This window comes from Biomphalaria glabrata, chromosome 1 (assembly GCF_947242115.1).
Source record: "Biomphalaria glabrata chromosome 1, xgBioGlab47.1, whole genome shotgun sequence".
Taxonomy (NCBI): Eukaryota; Metazoa; Mollusca; class Gastropoda; family Planorbidae; genus Biomphalaria; species Biomphalaria glabrata.
This window is the reverse complement of record NC_074711.1, coordinates 68,995,431-69,010,674: the sequence shown is the minus strand read 5'-3', so window position 1 is coordinate 69,010,674 and position 15,244 is coordinate 68,995,431. Positions and strand designations below refer to the sequence as shown.

At 33.7% G+C, this 15,244-nt stretch overlaps 1 protein-coding gene across 6 annotated transcripts in view; it reads left to right on the top strand.

The window, feature by feature from the left end:
- LOC106067544 (protein mono-ADP-ribosyltransferase PARP6-like) overlaps positions 1-13,210 on the top strand; it is a 30,717-nt gene extending 17,507 nt beyond the window's left edge. For all 6 annotated transcript variants that reach the window (XM_056010843.1, XM_013226730.2, XM_013226731.2 and 3 more), the window contains exons 13-19: positions 1,428-1,476; positions 3,076-3,188; positions 4,139-4,211; positions 6,847-6,963; positions 8,086-8,149; positions 9,964-10,051; positions 11,006-13,210. In XM_056010843.1, the coding sequence (XP_055866818.1) occupies positions 1,428-1,476; positions 3,076-3,188; positions 4,139-4,211; positions 6,847-6,963; positions 8,086-8,149; positions 9,964-10,051; positions 11,006-11,126 (625 nt within the window). In that variant the 3' untranslated portion in view covers positions 11,127-13,210. The remainder of the gene's footprint in view (positions 1-1,427; positions 1,477-3,075; positions 3,189-4,138; positions 4,212-6,846; positions 6,964-8,085; positions 8,150-9,963; positions 10,052-11,005) is intronic.
- Positions 13,211-15,244: the final 2,034 nt, after the last annotated feature.

Here is a 15,244-nt window from a genome sequence, read left to right as displayed (position 1 = left end):
AGGAGACGAAACTCAGTATCGAAGCTCGATAGAAGAGTTTACAAACTGGTGCACCGACAACTTTCTAGAACTGAATGTAACAAAAACTAAAGAACTTATAATAGATTTTAGAAAGAAAAAACAAACTATACGTGAACTGCAAATAAACACTACATCTATAGAACAAGTAAAGGCATATAAATATCTAGGCATTATCATCAACAACAAGCTTTCATGGGAAGACCACCTTGGAACTCTGACAAAGAAAACAGCCCAGCGACTCTTTTTTCTATACAAACTCAACAGTTTTAAATTAAACAAGAAGATCCTTGAGACATTTTACGGCGCGACAGTACAAAATCTGCTAACATACGGAATAAGTTGTTGGCAAGGCAACGCCTCATCTAAACTGTTGCAACGTCTAGAAAACATCATTAAAAAAGCATCAAAAATTACACTCACAACATTACCACATTTAAAGGAACTTTTTGAACAAACGTGCCTAAGAAAAATCGAAAAAATCTTGGAAGACAACGGCCACCCGCTCCATCAGAACTACGCCAGGTCGTCGCGAAGTGGGCGACTGCTGTCAATCAAAACAAGAACGGAGCGGTACAAAAACTCGTTCGTACCTCACTCGGTCAGACTCTATCACCGCCACTCATTGATCAGGGAACATGAAATGCACCAAGATACCTGTGTGTAGTCGCTGAATGAACTCTTTATGTTGTCTGTTGTATTTATGTGTATTTTTCTGTTGTGTTGTCTTTATATGAGAAACGAGTCCTTGTAATCACAACAAATTTCCGTAAGGATCAATAAAGCAGTCTTAGTCTTAGTCTTAGTCTTAGTCTTAGTCTTAGTCTTAGTCTTAGTCTACATGGATGCCATGTAACGACCAACCGCCTTCACTTTTCCCCAACCAATGTCAGGTACCTGAAATAAAAATCAGTCTTCACCTGGATTCGAATCTGGGACACTCTGTTCAGAAGCCAAGCACTTAGCACTCAGCCTCTTGTCTACAAATATAGGCTATTACATTATTTGGGGAAAATATGTTACATTAAATTAGTATTACACTGTAAAAGATTTTTTGAATACGATGTTCAAATGTCACTTTTAAAGAGAATATGATTAAATCTCAGTTTAATTTGTGTTATAGTGACATCCATGAGGCCCTTTCAATTGCTCTACTGTCCCATTTCGGTACTAGCCCACCGGGCATTTACCCGAATGCTTATATTGCCAGTCTGCCCTTGGTCGCCTGTGTTGTTTTTATATATGTAATATGTATGTTTCGTTCACAAGCTTGTTATATTCTGTACATTTAAAACTTAACTATGAAGCTATACTTAATTTACCTTTGCTTCTTACATTAGCAGATTATTTTTTTTAAAGGCTTTATTTTACAGTTTTATTACAAATGATTACTGTATTTTTATTTCTAGGATCATTTCAAGTCTTAGGGCTCACATTGAGTATATCCCACCTGAAAAGGTAAAATGTAAATAGAGCTTAGTATTATTATTATTTTTTGGTTTTAAAAATTATTTAGTTTATGGTACTCATGATTATTTTGAGTGCTTTGCTTGTCTAGGTGTTTAGGGCTTGGCACATAAAGAAATAAATGAATACAGGCACACCACTATCTAAAAAGGATAAATATGATTCTTAGTATTCTATACAGTTGAATGATGCCGGGAGGATGTTTACAATAGGGCTATAAAAATAAAACTTAAAATTAGCTGAGAACAATTATTTGGGTGTGTACCAGCATTTTATACCACTTCTTTGCTGATGACTCACAGTTGTAGGATTCCTCAGTTCCCTTAGAGGTATTGCATCTGACAACTAAAATCAGTGGTGCAACTGTATGGTTAAGAGTAAACTGAAGAGGAATGAAGACAGAAGTAATTAAAATTGGTTCAAGAGGGTACAGATTCCCTATTCTTCATGAACTGCCATGTTCCTTTTGTCCATGTAGTCCACAATTTTGGAGTTTTCTTTGACTCAACTCTGTCTTTTGACCTCAGAGGGCCCTGCACTGCTAGTTTTGCCATGCTTCTTTCTCCCTCAAAAGTTACTGTTTGTAGGCTTTTTCATTGTATCGACCAAAGGTTTGGAACTCTTTCTCCATTGAGCTCAAACAACATAGTTTACTGCATTCAAGAAGAACATTAAGATATATCTGTTCAAAACTTTTTTTAGATTAGTTTGTCATTTTAACTCTCATGTTTATTGTTATTTATCCATAGCCCCTTGAGCCAACATTATGTATATGTAAATTAAATTATTATTTTTGATTCCCTGTAGTTGAGATAGATCTGGTAGTGTTAAGTTAGAGGGGTTATTCTAGCTTTATTATGCTGACTACAGCTCAGAAAGGAGGGGATTTTCTGGCTGTGTCTTGCCAACTGCCGTTAGGATAAAGGGGTCTTCTGGAGTATGAAGGACAATAATCTTGTGCAAAGTCCTCAAAAGCTAGGAAAATGTAAAGGAACACAAACAAGGAATTACTTGTAAAAGTTGCTGAGGGGATAAAGTAAGTTTTGTGAAGGTACTTACCTGAGACTTACAATCCGATAGAAGTATAAAACTGACATTTCTTAGTTGAATCAGTGGTGATTGTTATAATTTTTTGTTGTTGTCAGTCTCAAGAGTTGAAAGGGGAAAAGGTGGACAGAGTTGAAAGGGGAAAAGGTCGACAATCAGCATACTGCCCTGGATTTCTTACAAACATAAAGAAGAACTTGTATAAAGGGAGATCAGTTTCATGTTATTTTGAACAGGGAACTGTCATTGCTCAGTGGTTTCCACATATGATTCTAGCATTCTACCTTAGGGAAGGTAGCTTTGTAGTAATTAGGAGATAAAATAAGGGGGATAACTACATGGTGTAAGTAACATGGAATTTAAGAGACTTAAAAAATAGAATTTTAAATGCAAGCTTAAAGACACATTTCACACACTTTGGTAAAGACATATACAGCCTACATCTCTGGAGCCTTAGACATTTTCAGTTTGTAAAAATAAACTAATAATTCATTCAAGCTATCTGAGGGATTAATTATATTGATTATTTTTCTTACATTGTAGCAATTTGAGTTTATGACAACAGACCACCAGTTTCTATTGCTCTTCAAACCTCCAAGGGAAGATACCATATTTAATCAAAAGAAAAACAAATATGGAAGTGTGTTTGCATTTCAGTAAGTACATAATATTCTCAAGTTTTTAAGACACTTAAACTGTTTAATTTCAAATGACAATAAAATGGAAACCCCCTTCCCCTTAATTACATTTATCTTAGTTGAGTCTAAGACTCTTGGAACTCTAGCCTATGGAATCTTGCCTCTGCCTGTCTGGGAAAGATCCAAGCAGATGTAAATTTTTACATTTATTTATGGCTCGTGTCTTAAGATGCTTGGGTCAGAAGCAAAGCCAAAGACCAAGTACATTAGGGAAACTCCTTTATATATTCCTTCTCTGTACCACATAGCCATGCAAGTGTACTTATAAAATTGGCACATTGATGAATAAAGTGTAGATAGTTTGTTGGGGCTTTCTTCCATCCTCGCTAGTGCAATGGACTGTATGCTTAACCACCCCCAGCAGTGGTTCTGTTTTGCTTTCCTTTAGGCCTGATTGCTTCCTCTAACAACCATTTCCACCCAAGTGCCATGTTGAGACTGAGAAGCTTTACTGGGTATTATTGATATAAAAAAACAAAAAAACACCTTCTATATTTTGAGCGTAGGATCTGTAATACAGCAATTAGTAGTCACACCTTACTTAATATTTCATTATACAGCTTTATTCATTTTGAGCAGAACTGTGAAGTAGGTGGTTTGTTATAAACATGCCAGATGATATGGGAGATGGTCAAATCAATTCTTTTGTAGTTAAGGTTTACAAATATTCTTTAAAAAATAGCTAAATAAGAATTGATTTTTACAAATGAAGGGAAGTAATTTAGACGCTGAAATCAAGTCACCAAAGTGTGGGTTGTTATGGGGCAAGAGGATCACAGTTTCACACTGGATTGAGACCAACAATTCATTGGATACATTTCAAAATTAGAAAAGTAATTTGATTAAAATATTGCACCATTAACATAAATTTTCGGACAAATTTATTTATTCAAAATTTTGTCAAAAAGTGGATCTCCAATCTTCAATTGGCATTCCATAATCCGTGAAGGTCTTCTGGTTGCTAGTGGAACCTCTAGGCAGGTAAATATAGTTTTTGATTGTTATTCATGTACTAGATGTTTGTGAAACCCACACAAAGAAACTGGTTTTATAATAGATAAGACTTAAAATATTTTTTTTTTATAATTAATAGATCCTTTACATAAAACAAACATGAATGAATGTCATTTAATTTCTACAAATATCATCCAATCATCTCCTTTGCTTTGTAACTGTACTCATATCAGCTATCTTCTTTCAAACACATTTTGATTTGCCTTATTACTGTCCATGTGCCATAACTAAGGATCAGTTGTAACTTAGCTCATTGTAGGAAAAGAGATCTACTTAACCCCCATGCTTAAGAATTATTGATGTTTGCTGAAGAGATATTCATCCTCCAGAGACTGGAAAGATTTAGTATTTTGTTGCTCTTCATGGCATATGATTTTTAGCGGCCCCCCCTAAAGGGTAAAAGGCGCTATTAGTTTTGTGTGGAATGTCTGTCTGTCCATCTGTCCTGTTTAGATCTCTTAAACTAGAAAAGATATTGAAAATCTGACACCATAATATTTTAGACCATTCAAAGTTCTGATGCAACGTCTACTTTTTTCTTTTCTAAAAGTGAAAAATGTAATTTTTTAAATCACTTATGCAAGCAGTTTTTTCATAAAAATACATCACTTTTACAACTATTCACTATTAATAGTAACAAACACGGGAGGCTCTTTAGAAGGGGAGATGCCTATTTACCATATTTTTAACATATTTATGCAAATGGTTTTAGATTTTTTGTCATTTTTTAAAATTACATTTGTATTGCTAAGTTATGTAAGTTCTGTCATACTAACTACTACATTTACACACAAAATAAAGTTTTCTTTTTTTTTTTTTTAAACAGAAAAAAATCTATTTAGTATGCATATAAGTTGGACATAATTTAAAGCAACAATTAATAAGTAGTTTTTCATATTATCGGGTGAACTGCAGTGCTCCACTATGGTAATAGTACACTTAACACTTACGGAAATGTTTTTTTCTTGAGGATTTAAATAAGAGATTGACCCTTTACAAAACAATTAGATCAATTAGATATTCATTATAAGACATCAGTTAGGCCAGGTTCACATCTAACTTCACATTCACTTTCACCTATCCTTTGGTCTGCTGGACCGCTGGGGCACCACACAAGATCTGTCAACCTTCTTCTTCATTCTTCTCTATCATTTGTCTTTGATAGAATTTCATTCTGATGTTCTTTCTGAAAATATTGAAACCTGCCTTTTTTCTCCATATTAATTTTTAAAACATAGAAAATCAAAACCTAGAGTAACTGTCACATTTAGGATGAAAATCTCCAATAACCTGCCACTGTCAGAAAGCAGAGAAATGTTGCTAAGGGTGAAATAGTTGACAGGAATGATGCTGTGAAATCTACCAACCAAAAATGTTACAATTTTATTTTGTTCTCATTTTAAATTTTAACTTTAAATGTTTCAAAATTATTTTTGCAGTTTAAAAATTGCTTTAGCTATTTAAGCTTTGTTATTATTACTGTCATTATGTAATGCAGTACAAATTACAGATGGGAATCGAACCCAACTTTTAAAGTTCGGTTCGGTCCGGTCAGATTTAAGTTCGGGTTCGGCTTGGGTTTGATGTTATGAAATGAGAGGGAAAATTAGGTACATGTAATAATGTTTAATTCAATTATTAATTACATAAAACAGCGTTGTGAAGTATTATTTGGCCGGTGGGCCATTTTAATTTCCAACACTCGTGTCGCGGGCCACATAACAGAAAAGATACAAAAAAACTTTAAATAAAAAAAAATTAAGCACTTTTATTAGAAACCCATGAATACAATTTTTTTAAAAAGTTTCCCTTTCAGACCTAATGATCTATATGGCAGATGATGTAAAGGTTATCTATTTTTGTGGTTTACGGTTAACGAGGGTGTCATGTAACCATCACAATGACCAACTGCCTTTATTTTTCCCCAAACTAAAGTTAATTACCCATTAGAGCATGGTGGACTCGGAGGTGACCTTAAGATCCAGAAAAAAAAATTTTGTCTTCACCAGCATTCAAACCTGGGACCCCCTCGGATCGCAAGCCAAGCGCTTTACCACTCATCCATCAATGCCTCCCAAGTGAATATGATATTTACACTAATTCATTGGATGTAGGAAGTTTATACAAAACCAACTTCAAAGATCCCACTGCACCAAGTTGAAGCACTGAATCTAGCTGCTAATCTGTGGGGGGATATGCCACATTGGTTTCACCCATTTCTGCCTGTAAATGAAGTTACAATTTCGTTTAGAAAGCGCTTGTTTCAGCCTGATTCAACTTCTTGCCACCAATTTGCTATGTCATCCAGACATACTTCTGGCGGTGTCAGTAGTCACTCTCACTAATTTTTCCCAAAGGAAAGAAACCTCCTCCTCCATGATGTCTGTTTGCTGCTCTATCTCTTGGTTTTTAATTGAGATTTCTAATTACTGATCTGTTTTAAAGTTCGGTTCGGTCATAAGTGAGGTTCGGTTCGGTTCTCATGTCTAGTATAAATGTATCATTATTTTCGTCAATGAAAGCAGCATTAAAACCAAACATTTCTTTAAAATTTGCATGCAAAAAGTTTTACAATAGTTTTTACATTTCTTTTTTTCTCCAGTTGAATGGTGCTGCATATGGTAATGGTATCTATCTCAGTCCAAACTTGCATTTGTCCTTAGGCTACTCTTGTTTTAGTCATGACATATTATGGTGTAGTAAACTCAAGAAAAACAAGGTAATAAACTTTTTTTTTTATTTGCTGGTAACTATTTAGTATCATATTAGCAGTTTTTCTAGGTTGTTTGTCACTTTGTTTTTACTAAGCTTGTATTAACTCACTCTTGTCTGTCTGGTACAATTTTTTTGTACACGTTATTTCTCACACATCCAATCTCTGATCAAGATGAAATTTTGCACAATTATTTCTTCTACCTGACAAAACAACCAATTAGTTAATTGATTATTTGTAATAAATTTTTTTATTTGGGAATGACATTGTACTTGACAGATGTAGTGGTATAAGTTGAATTAGTCCCCTTTATACATTGTGTAGAGAATTTAATCATTAAAAGTTTGAAACTAACAATAGATAGCAATTAAACCTGTTTTCATAAGCACAGTGGCTTGTGTATTGTCTTGAGCCCTAGAGTTCGAATTCAGGTCGTACAACTTTTTTTATTGAATACTTTTAAAAAGCAATTATGGTAACCTTCACCCAGATAACAGTAACCTTCACCCTGATACCCACTTTCCAACTGGTCCAGACAAGTGATAGGACCTTAGTGTATTGAGAAAGCTAAAAGTATGAAATTGTGCTAAACAAAAACAATAGCTAAAAATATTTCTAATTGCACATATTTATTATTGTAAATCTATATCTTTTACAAACATGACTGATTTGAACTAATTGATACAATTACACTTAATGTAAGCTTTGAAAACAATTTTTTTTTATGTCTTTCTTGTTTACAATTTGTTTTAAATTAAAGAAATGAGTACTACTACTACTTAAAGTCATTTGTAATAGGCAGAATCACTAATTAGCCTGTCAGCCTGACATGCTTTTTTAGATTCATGAACACATTCTCTCTGTATATGTACATTTACATACAGCACTCATTACAAGTTTTGAGTCAATATCTAATGTGCATGAAACATTTCCTAAAGCCTATTTTTGGGGAGGATTGCAATGAAAGGTGCCCATAAGGGGGTCAGTACAAGACAAAGACCTCAAGCTCAGGGATAGACTAGTTTATAATTGCTTTTCATGGCCTAGAGCTCTCTGTAACTAGTGTAGGCAAAGTGGACAGCTGAAATCATTTAAGAAATCATTGAAATATATCTTCTATGTTCTTAGATCCCCGAATATAACAGATTTCTCAGGAACTCAACTCACATAGCCTGTGTTACTTTATGTGAAGGTAAGTTATTTCTTATATTTAAATGTCTGCAAAGTGTAACACGAAGCTTTATAGAGAGATCTGGTTGCAGTGTTAGTAGGGTTCGCAAGAACAGAGCAATAGCAGTTGCTCACTAATTTCTGCATTGTTCTCATCAAACCAGTCTCTTTTTTGGCAATAAATGGTGGCTTGTACTATCCATAAATATGCAGGGACATGTGGCAGCTGGAGATGCTTTTTCTAGGACTTGCTTTGCTGTGCCTTTGGCCCAACATACCAGACCATAGCACCACTAAGTTCATTTGATGATCCAGTGTATTAACATCTATGTCAGGTTCCACTCAGACAGCAATGTTTTCAACCTTACACAGCTACTGGTCATCATAGAGCTTCTCTATGCTGATGATTGTGCCCGACTTTTTTTTGCTCACATTGAACATTAGCTCCAGTTTGCCATTGATGAATCTGCATATGCTGCCGCCTTCTTTGTAACAAAATATGTAGAACACATCTAAGACTGTGTAGCCATATAAAATGCTGCACTTCCCCTTAATCTTCAAACTACTATTATGTTTAAATATCCAACTATTTGTCTTCCAAAGACTTTAAAAAATGTATTTTAAAAAACATAACTATGATACCATTAGTGTAAATAATTAGTAAATAATCTGATCTTTGTTTTTGATGAAGTCTATTCCCTTGAATTACTTGATGAGTGAATGCAAAAACATACTGGTTAATTGGAACCACTATCAGCAGACTTAGCAGAAGAAGGGATAATAAAAAATGCTTCAGTTTTCCACACACTTTCTGGCCCTTGTATTTTCAGTGGAACAGCCAGCATTACAATAACATCTCATCCAAGCCAAAAGAAAGCTCTTCAAAACCAGGAACTCACTTTCAATAAAACTACCTGCATTTCAACAATCTCCCTTTTGATCAGTGTATTCAAGTAGGCCTATATGTTATATTCAATTGGAACAGCCCACTTGAACCCTCCCACTCCAACACACTCACTTCTGGCCTGTTAATTCTATAGATCACTTTTCTCTCTCCTCAACCTTGTCCCTAGCCCTAAGAAAACTTTTTTTTATCTGTTGTCTCTTATTGGTACAGTCTGCTTTATAACACTACCCCTCCTAAACATATGACAGTAAATTAGATTTAACTGTATCACTTATTTTACTCCCACCCTAAGCCTTAGGAAATAGTCCTACATACAATTTCTGTTCTTTGTTTTTTTTTTAGCATCCCTCAAATGAAAGGCCAGTAGAGGACATTTTTAAACAAAGCATACACTTCTTTGAATCACATACTGTATCCTAGCATAGAATAATGCCCCAACACTACACACATTTTTTTACCTGTGAATTACAGAAGTACTTATAAATAAATAATTGAGGTGGCACAGTTAGAAAGAAGGAACATCACTATTCCCAATTTAGTCCACTTTGCTCTTTATTTGTTAATTTTGTCAGTCATATATCTAGAGATGCACCATATTTAGAATAAACCACGTCAACAGTATTATACATGCCCCCCTCCAACCCTTAAAAAACATACACATACACACACACACTTTTAATAGGCCCTTATATATTTACTGTGACAATTATTAGGATTTTGAATTTTGATTTAGATTAGAGGCCTACTTATAGATCTAGTCATTCTAAAATGTTCTACTCATTATCTACAGTGACTTACAAATGTATTAGTTTTTTATAATTAGTTTTTTTTGACATAAAAAACTTGTATTATGTTTATCTGTTGATGTGCCATAAATTATTTCTTTCTTTTAATCTTATTTTTACTTTTTTTTCCCCGTTCTTGGATAGTAATAAATGACAGCCATCTTAAAAAGCACACAAAAGAAATCTGGACTTGTGAGAAAAGTGAAAATGTTACCACAAGATTTTTTTTTGTGTAAGTTAAAATGTGTATTTTACTTCTCTTTTTTTTTTTTATTTTGTTCAATTTTTGTTTTTGTTACTATTTAGCATGCCTTTTTTTAGAATGAGGATTAGGTTTGAGTAACTCTGTTGCACCTCATAAGGGGAATGTTATTAAATGGCTATTAGAGATTAGTCATAACAAAGGGTGAAAGATAGTGATGTAGAAAGATTTTATCATGTCTAGAGTCAAATAGAAGCTGAGACACTTGGTTTATGTGGATTTCACAGTCTTATTAATGAAGTAAAATTTAATAAAAAATACAAAGAAACTACAAAATTGAACTAAATTCAAATGCCCTTTTCTTAAAATATTGAGCTTTTCTTCAAGTCCGAAGATTTATGAGGATTTCACATATCTATGCAGTCCCAGCTGTGACCTACATTTAGGTCAATTTAGGTTCTTTTTTCGCTCTCTTTGTCTGTTGTCTGCTGTGGATTTTCTTTTAATCTCAAATGTGTTAAAATAGTATTCACTTATCATGTCACCAAAGTAGAACAAGATGTAAGCAGTTCATGATAGGAAAATCAATGCCGAGACAAATCATTCTGTGACTAGTAGTTTCTCTGTAAGAGTCAAGATAGTGTGAAGAGATTTAAATACCTTTTAGATATTATTCAATGCAAGAGCCTTAACATGAATAAATTGCTAATAGGTTACAAATGAAATCAAGAAATCTACTGATCTCAACAAAAGATGCACATGATCATTTTTCTAGACTAGATACTTGAGAAAAATTGCTAAATTTATCAAATTTATTAGTAGATTTAAATTAAACTTGAATGAATCAACTATAATTTTACTTTGAGTATTAAATAGCACAGTTGTGAAAGAGTAGCTATAACACGCACACAAAAATAAACAATATTTTTTTCATGCCACAATTTCTCTGATTGTTTACTTGTTTGTATTTGTGTGTCATTTCAGGTATGATAGGAATTCTGAGACACCGCAGCGTAAAACCACAGATTATGTAGATACAGAAAGGCCAAAATATGCAGATCAATTTTTCAGTACTCTGAACTACTATTCCTCTTTGTATTCTTGATCCTACAGGCTCTTTATGTTTTCTTTGATTTCAATAAACATGCTTAGTTGGGGAAAGAATTGCTAAATCACCCCCAAACTGTCCTAACAATTGTTACAAAGTTAAAGTTACTTTTGTGAGTTACTCTTTTTGCCATGCTGCTGAGACAATTATAAGAGAGTTATCTTGACAATGTATATTAAGTACTGATAGCATTTATTTAAGAATCTTCCTTACAATGCTATGTTCATTTTGTTGAACAATTGCCTTACATTAGTTTCACACTGACCACAGTTCATTACTTTTTTTTTTTCCTGAATAACTAGTCAGTAGTGTAGGTAGAGAAAGCAGATGAGCACCTGGCATTTACACAGTAGGATCTTCTTAATCAGTAGCAACTTCTTAATGAAAGAGTAAACAAAACAAAATTTATCAATTAAATAATACAGTCATTTTAAATAAGTTAGATGCTGACATTATTATGGCATGATTATCTCCCACCCCACCCAAGATTTAAATAGGCCCTCCACACACTTCCTTTCCCTTTGCACTGCTGAAATGGTTTATCCACTGAAATGTCTATCCAAGACAACTAATGGTAGGCACAGAGAGAAGAGGTTTACATGCATCATGTCTTGTAGACCAGGAACTATTTAAGAAATAAATAAGACATTTAGCTTTCATAATTTCATAGGCTTAGAATGAGACTTCTTTTCTTTTTTTTTTTTTTAATATTTGTCATTAGATCTAGACACTACTTGAAGTCATCCTGCAGGTCTGGGTTAGGATGTAGTGATCTTCATTTCTGAACCATCAACCAAAACCTGTAAGGGGATGTAACTGAGGCAGGAACTATTTATAGCCTATATTAATGTAAGCCAGTTCTTAAAATTTTTCTAAAAAAAAAAAAAGATAAATGCAACATTACTTAGACTAAATTTTAAAAAAAACAACAACTTTTTTCTTGCTTTTAAGTCAATTGAGTAGGCTGGAAGTTTTTTTAGCCCACATGCAATTGGATGCAATTCTTCTGCTGCAAATTACCATAGACTAGCTGTAAACTAACTCATTAGAGTTTGTAAGAGACTCAATTTGCTTTTCTTCTGCAAGATTCTTAATCCTACATTTCTACTTCTTGTTTTGATTGTAGACCAAGTTAAAATAACAATTTAACTACATCAATGGGAAGTCATTGCATGTTACAAGACAGAAAATGGAATAATAAAATCCCACTGTGTATAAGAAAGAAATAGAACAATCCCTGCTTTCTTTGACCTAAGACTTGAGCAGGAAACAATATTTAGCTTGTAAAATGTGGCTGCAATCTATTCCAAATAAACCATCTACCTGGACTCTTCTATTTTGATAAAGAGTTCACCACTGCTAACAATTTCATCTTAAGAAACTTTTAAAGTATCAGATGATTAGTAATTAAACCGTTTAGGTGCTCAAAACACATATTCGCAGTTCTAAAATGGATATAGATCTACTTCGATTAAGAGATTGGTACATCATTAAATTCTTAGAACAAAAACTATGAACAATCTCAACATCATTTAATAAACTGCAATGCTGTATCATTTTCTATTGGATTTGAAAAGACAACTAGAGAAGTGCCTAACATACTCTAATTCTCAAATTGATCTCATTTAAATTCAAAACATTCCAAACCAAAAAATATTGCAAGTTTTTTTTATGACTCTGGTAGCCTATACTTGTTCTATATCACACACATACAGTTGTTGACTCACAAAGATGTTCTTCATTTTTGAAATGTTTACCTTTGTTATTTTAAAAATATTCTACCTTTAACATGACCTTATTCATCCTTTATATAATGTTTACATTTATCATGGATTAGTTCTTTATTTTGGGGTAGCAAAATTAACAACCAAACAATAAGTTGTCTTTCAGTATTAAAATATTTGTTTTGTCTTCTAGTCTAAGTAAGAATCGGATTTAATGTTATCAACTTTCAAGAATAACATTTTTTTCATTGCCTGTTCTTTAGTTTCTTAGTGCCATTTTCAGGTGGTTCTTTCAATTTCACATAAAAACATTTGTTTGAATTCTGTCACTAATAAAATGACATGTTTAACACAATGGCTAATTGTGTATGTTGTTATTTAAGAGAAAAATAATTTTTGTTCAGCATGACATATACCAGATCCAGAGATATTGAATGATTTTCACTTTATATATAATATATACGCATAATACCGCAGGATGTATCCAAAGTTCGAACCCTCCATGCTTGTATGTGTATCTGGTAGTGCAGTAAGTTTAGTTTAGGACGTATGGTGAATTTTTTCAGCAACTTCTGAAAGTTAACAAACAAAATGACTTGAACAATGCATGACTAAAATGTCAATATCGGTTTACAAGTAGAATTTTTGAAAATGTATTTCAGTACTACCATATTGTTGTGAAAATTAGAAAACCTTTGAGAGTAAATGCTACAGAAATGAATTTGTATTTTTACAATACCTCTATTCAACTTGTACCTTCGTGGAAACGTCTGTGTGGGCTTAATGTAATATCCTGTAGATTGTCTTACAATTTGTGCATTACACCAAACAAAACATTATAATTATTGCAGAAAACCAAAATATACATTCACACCAGACTCACTCAAATTTACATGTGAAAAGTTTATAACAGATAGTTTCTATATAATGATTGAATTGCTAATGGAGCTAAAGATTTTTTGTGTCTCTTTGCTATCAGTGTCTTGTACCTCTTTTGTGATGGTAAAATCCTGACTCAAAGGGTGATTTTTAGCGGCCCCCAATAGGGGAAAAGACGTTATTAGTTTTGTGTGAAATGTCTGTCCGTCCGTCCTGTTTAGATCTCGTAAACTAGAAAAGATATTGAAAATCCGACATCACAATATTTTAGACCATTCAAAGTTCTGATGCAACGGCTACTTTTTTTTTCTGAAAGCGAAAAATCTAATTTTTAAAATCAGTTATGCAAGCAGTTTTTTAAAGAGAAAAAGCTAATTAGTATGCATTATAAGTTAGACCTAATTTAAAACGAATAGTAATCTTGTAAACTTCATTTTCCTAAACTTTTTTTTCTATAGCGGATTCAATTTTGAGGTTTCGGATAAGACAATGAGCCTCTTCAAGACAATTACATCAATTTTAAGACTTCAGTTAGGCCAGGAGAGGCGCGGTAGCTGAGCGGTAAAGCGCTTGGCTTCCGAACCGGGGGTCCCGGGTTTGAATCCTGGTGAAGATAGGGATTTTCAACAAAGGAATCCTTGAGTCCACCCAGCTCTAATGGGTACCTGACATTAGTTGGGGAAAAGTAAAGGCGGTTGGTCGTTGTGCTGGCTACATGACACCCTCGTTAACCGTAGGCCACAAAAAACAGATGAACTTTACATCATCTGCCCTATAGACCACAAGGTCTGAAAGGGGAACTAGTTAGGCCAGGTTCACATCTAACTTTGCATTCACTTGCACCTATCCTTTGATCTGCTGGACCGTTGGGGCACTACACAAGATCTGTCAACCTTCTTTCTCCATTCTTATTTCTCATTTGTCTTTGATATAATTTCATTTGGATGTTCTTTCTGAAAATATTGAAGCCTGCCTGGGTGGGCCACTTCGGGGGCCGATTTTGAGTTTGAGTTTCCACACAAACTGTCTTTGTAACCTTGTTTATTTCTAGAATCTATTTTAGCTTTTTTTTTTAATGAATGTTTGTCTCAAACAGCTACCCAAATGGGGTTTGGTTTTTGCTAATGATTTTACCAGAAGCATTTAGGATTCTATGAAGTTTATTTTTATTTTCAGGAAGTTCTTAAAATATACCGATATAGACTAATATTATCTTTAAACTGCCAATAGGCCTCTAACTTAACATTTATCTTATTCCATAAGCAAGGACGAAGTCGTAAAAGTGCTTCATCTTCTCTAGTGCCATTAGACTCTTAGAGCATAGAACTCGTTGCTTAAATCAGCCAGGAAAGCCAATAAAATAGCAGTCTTTAATTAACCCGCAAGACTAGATTAACTCATGGATATACGCATAAGATCTTCGTTTTTGAAGGAACAACTTGAAATTTATAGAATTCGATTAATTTGATCTTTTGCATTGACTAACACCCCAAACAACTTTTATTTAAATCC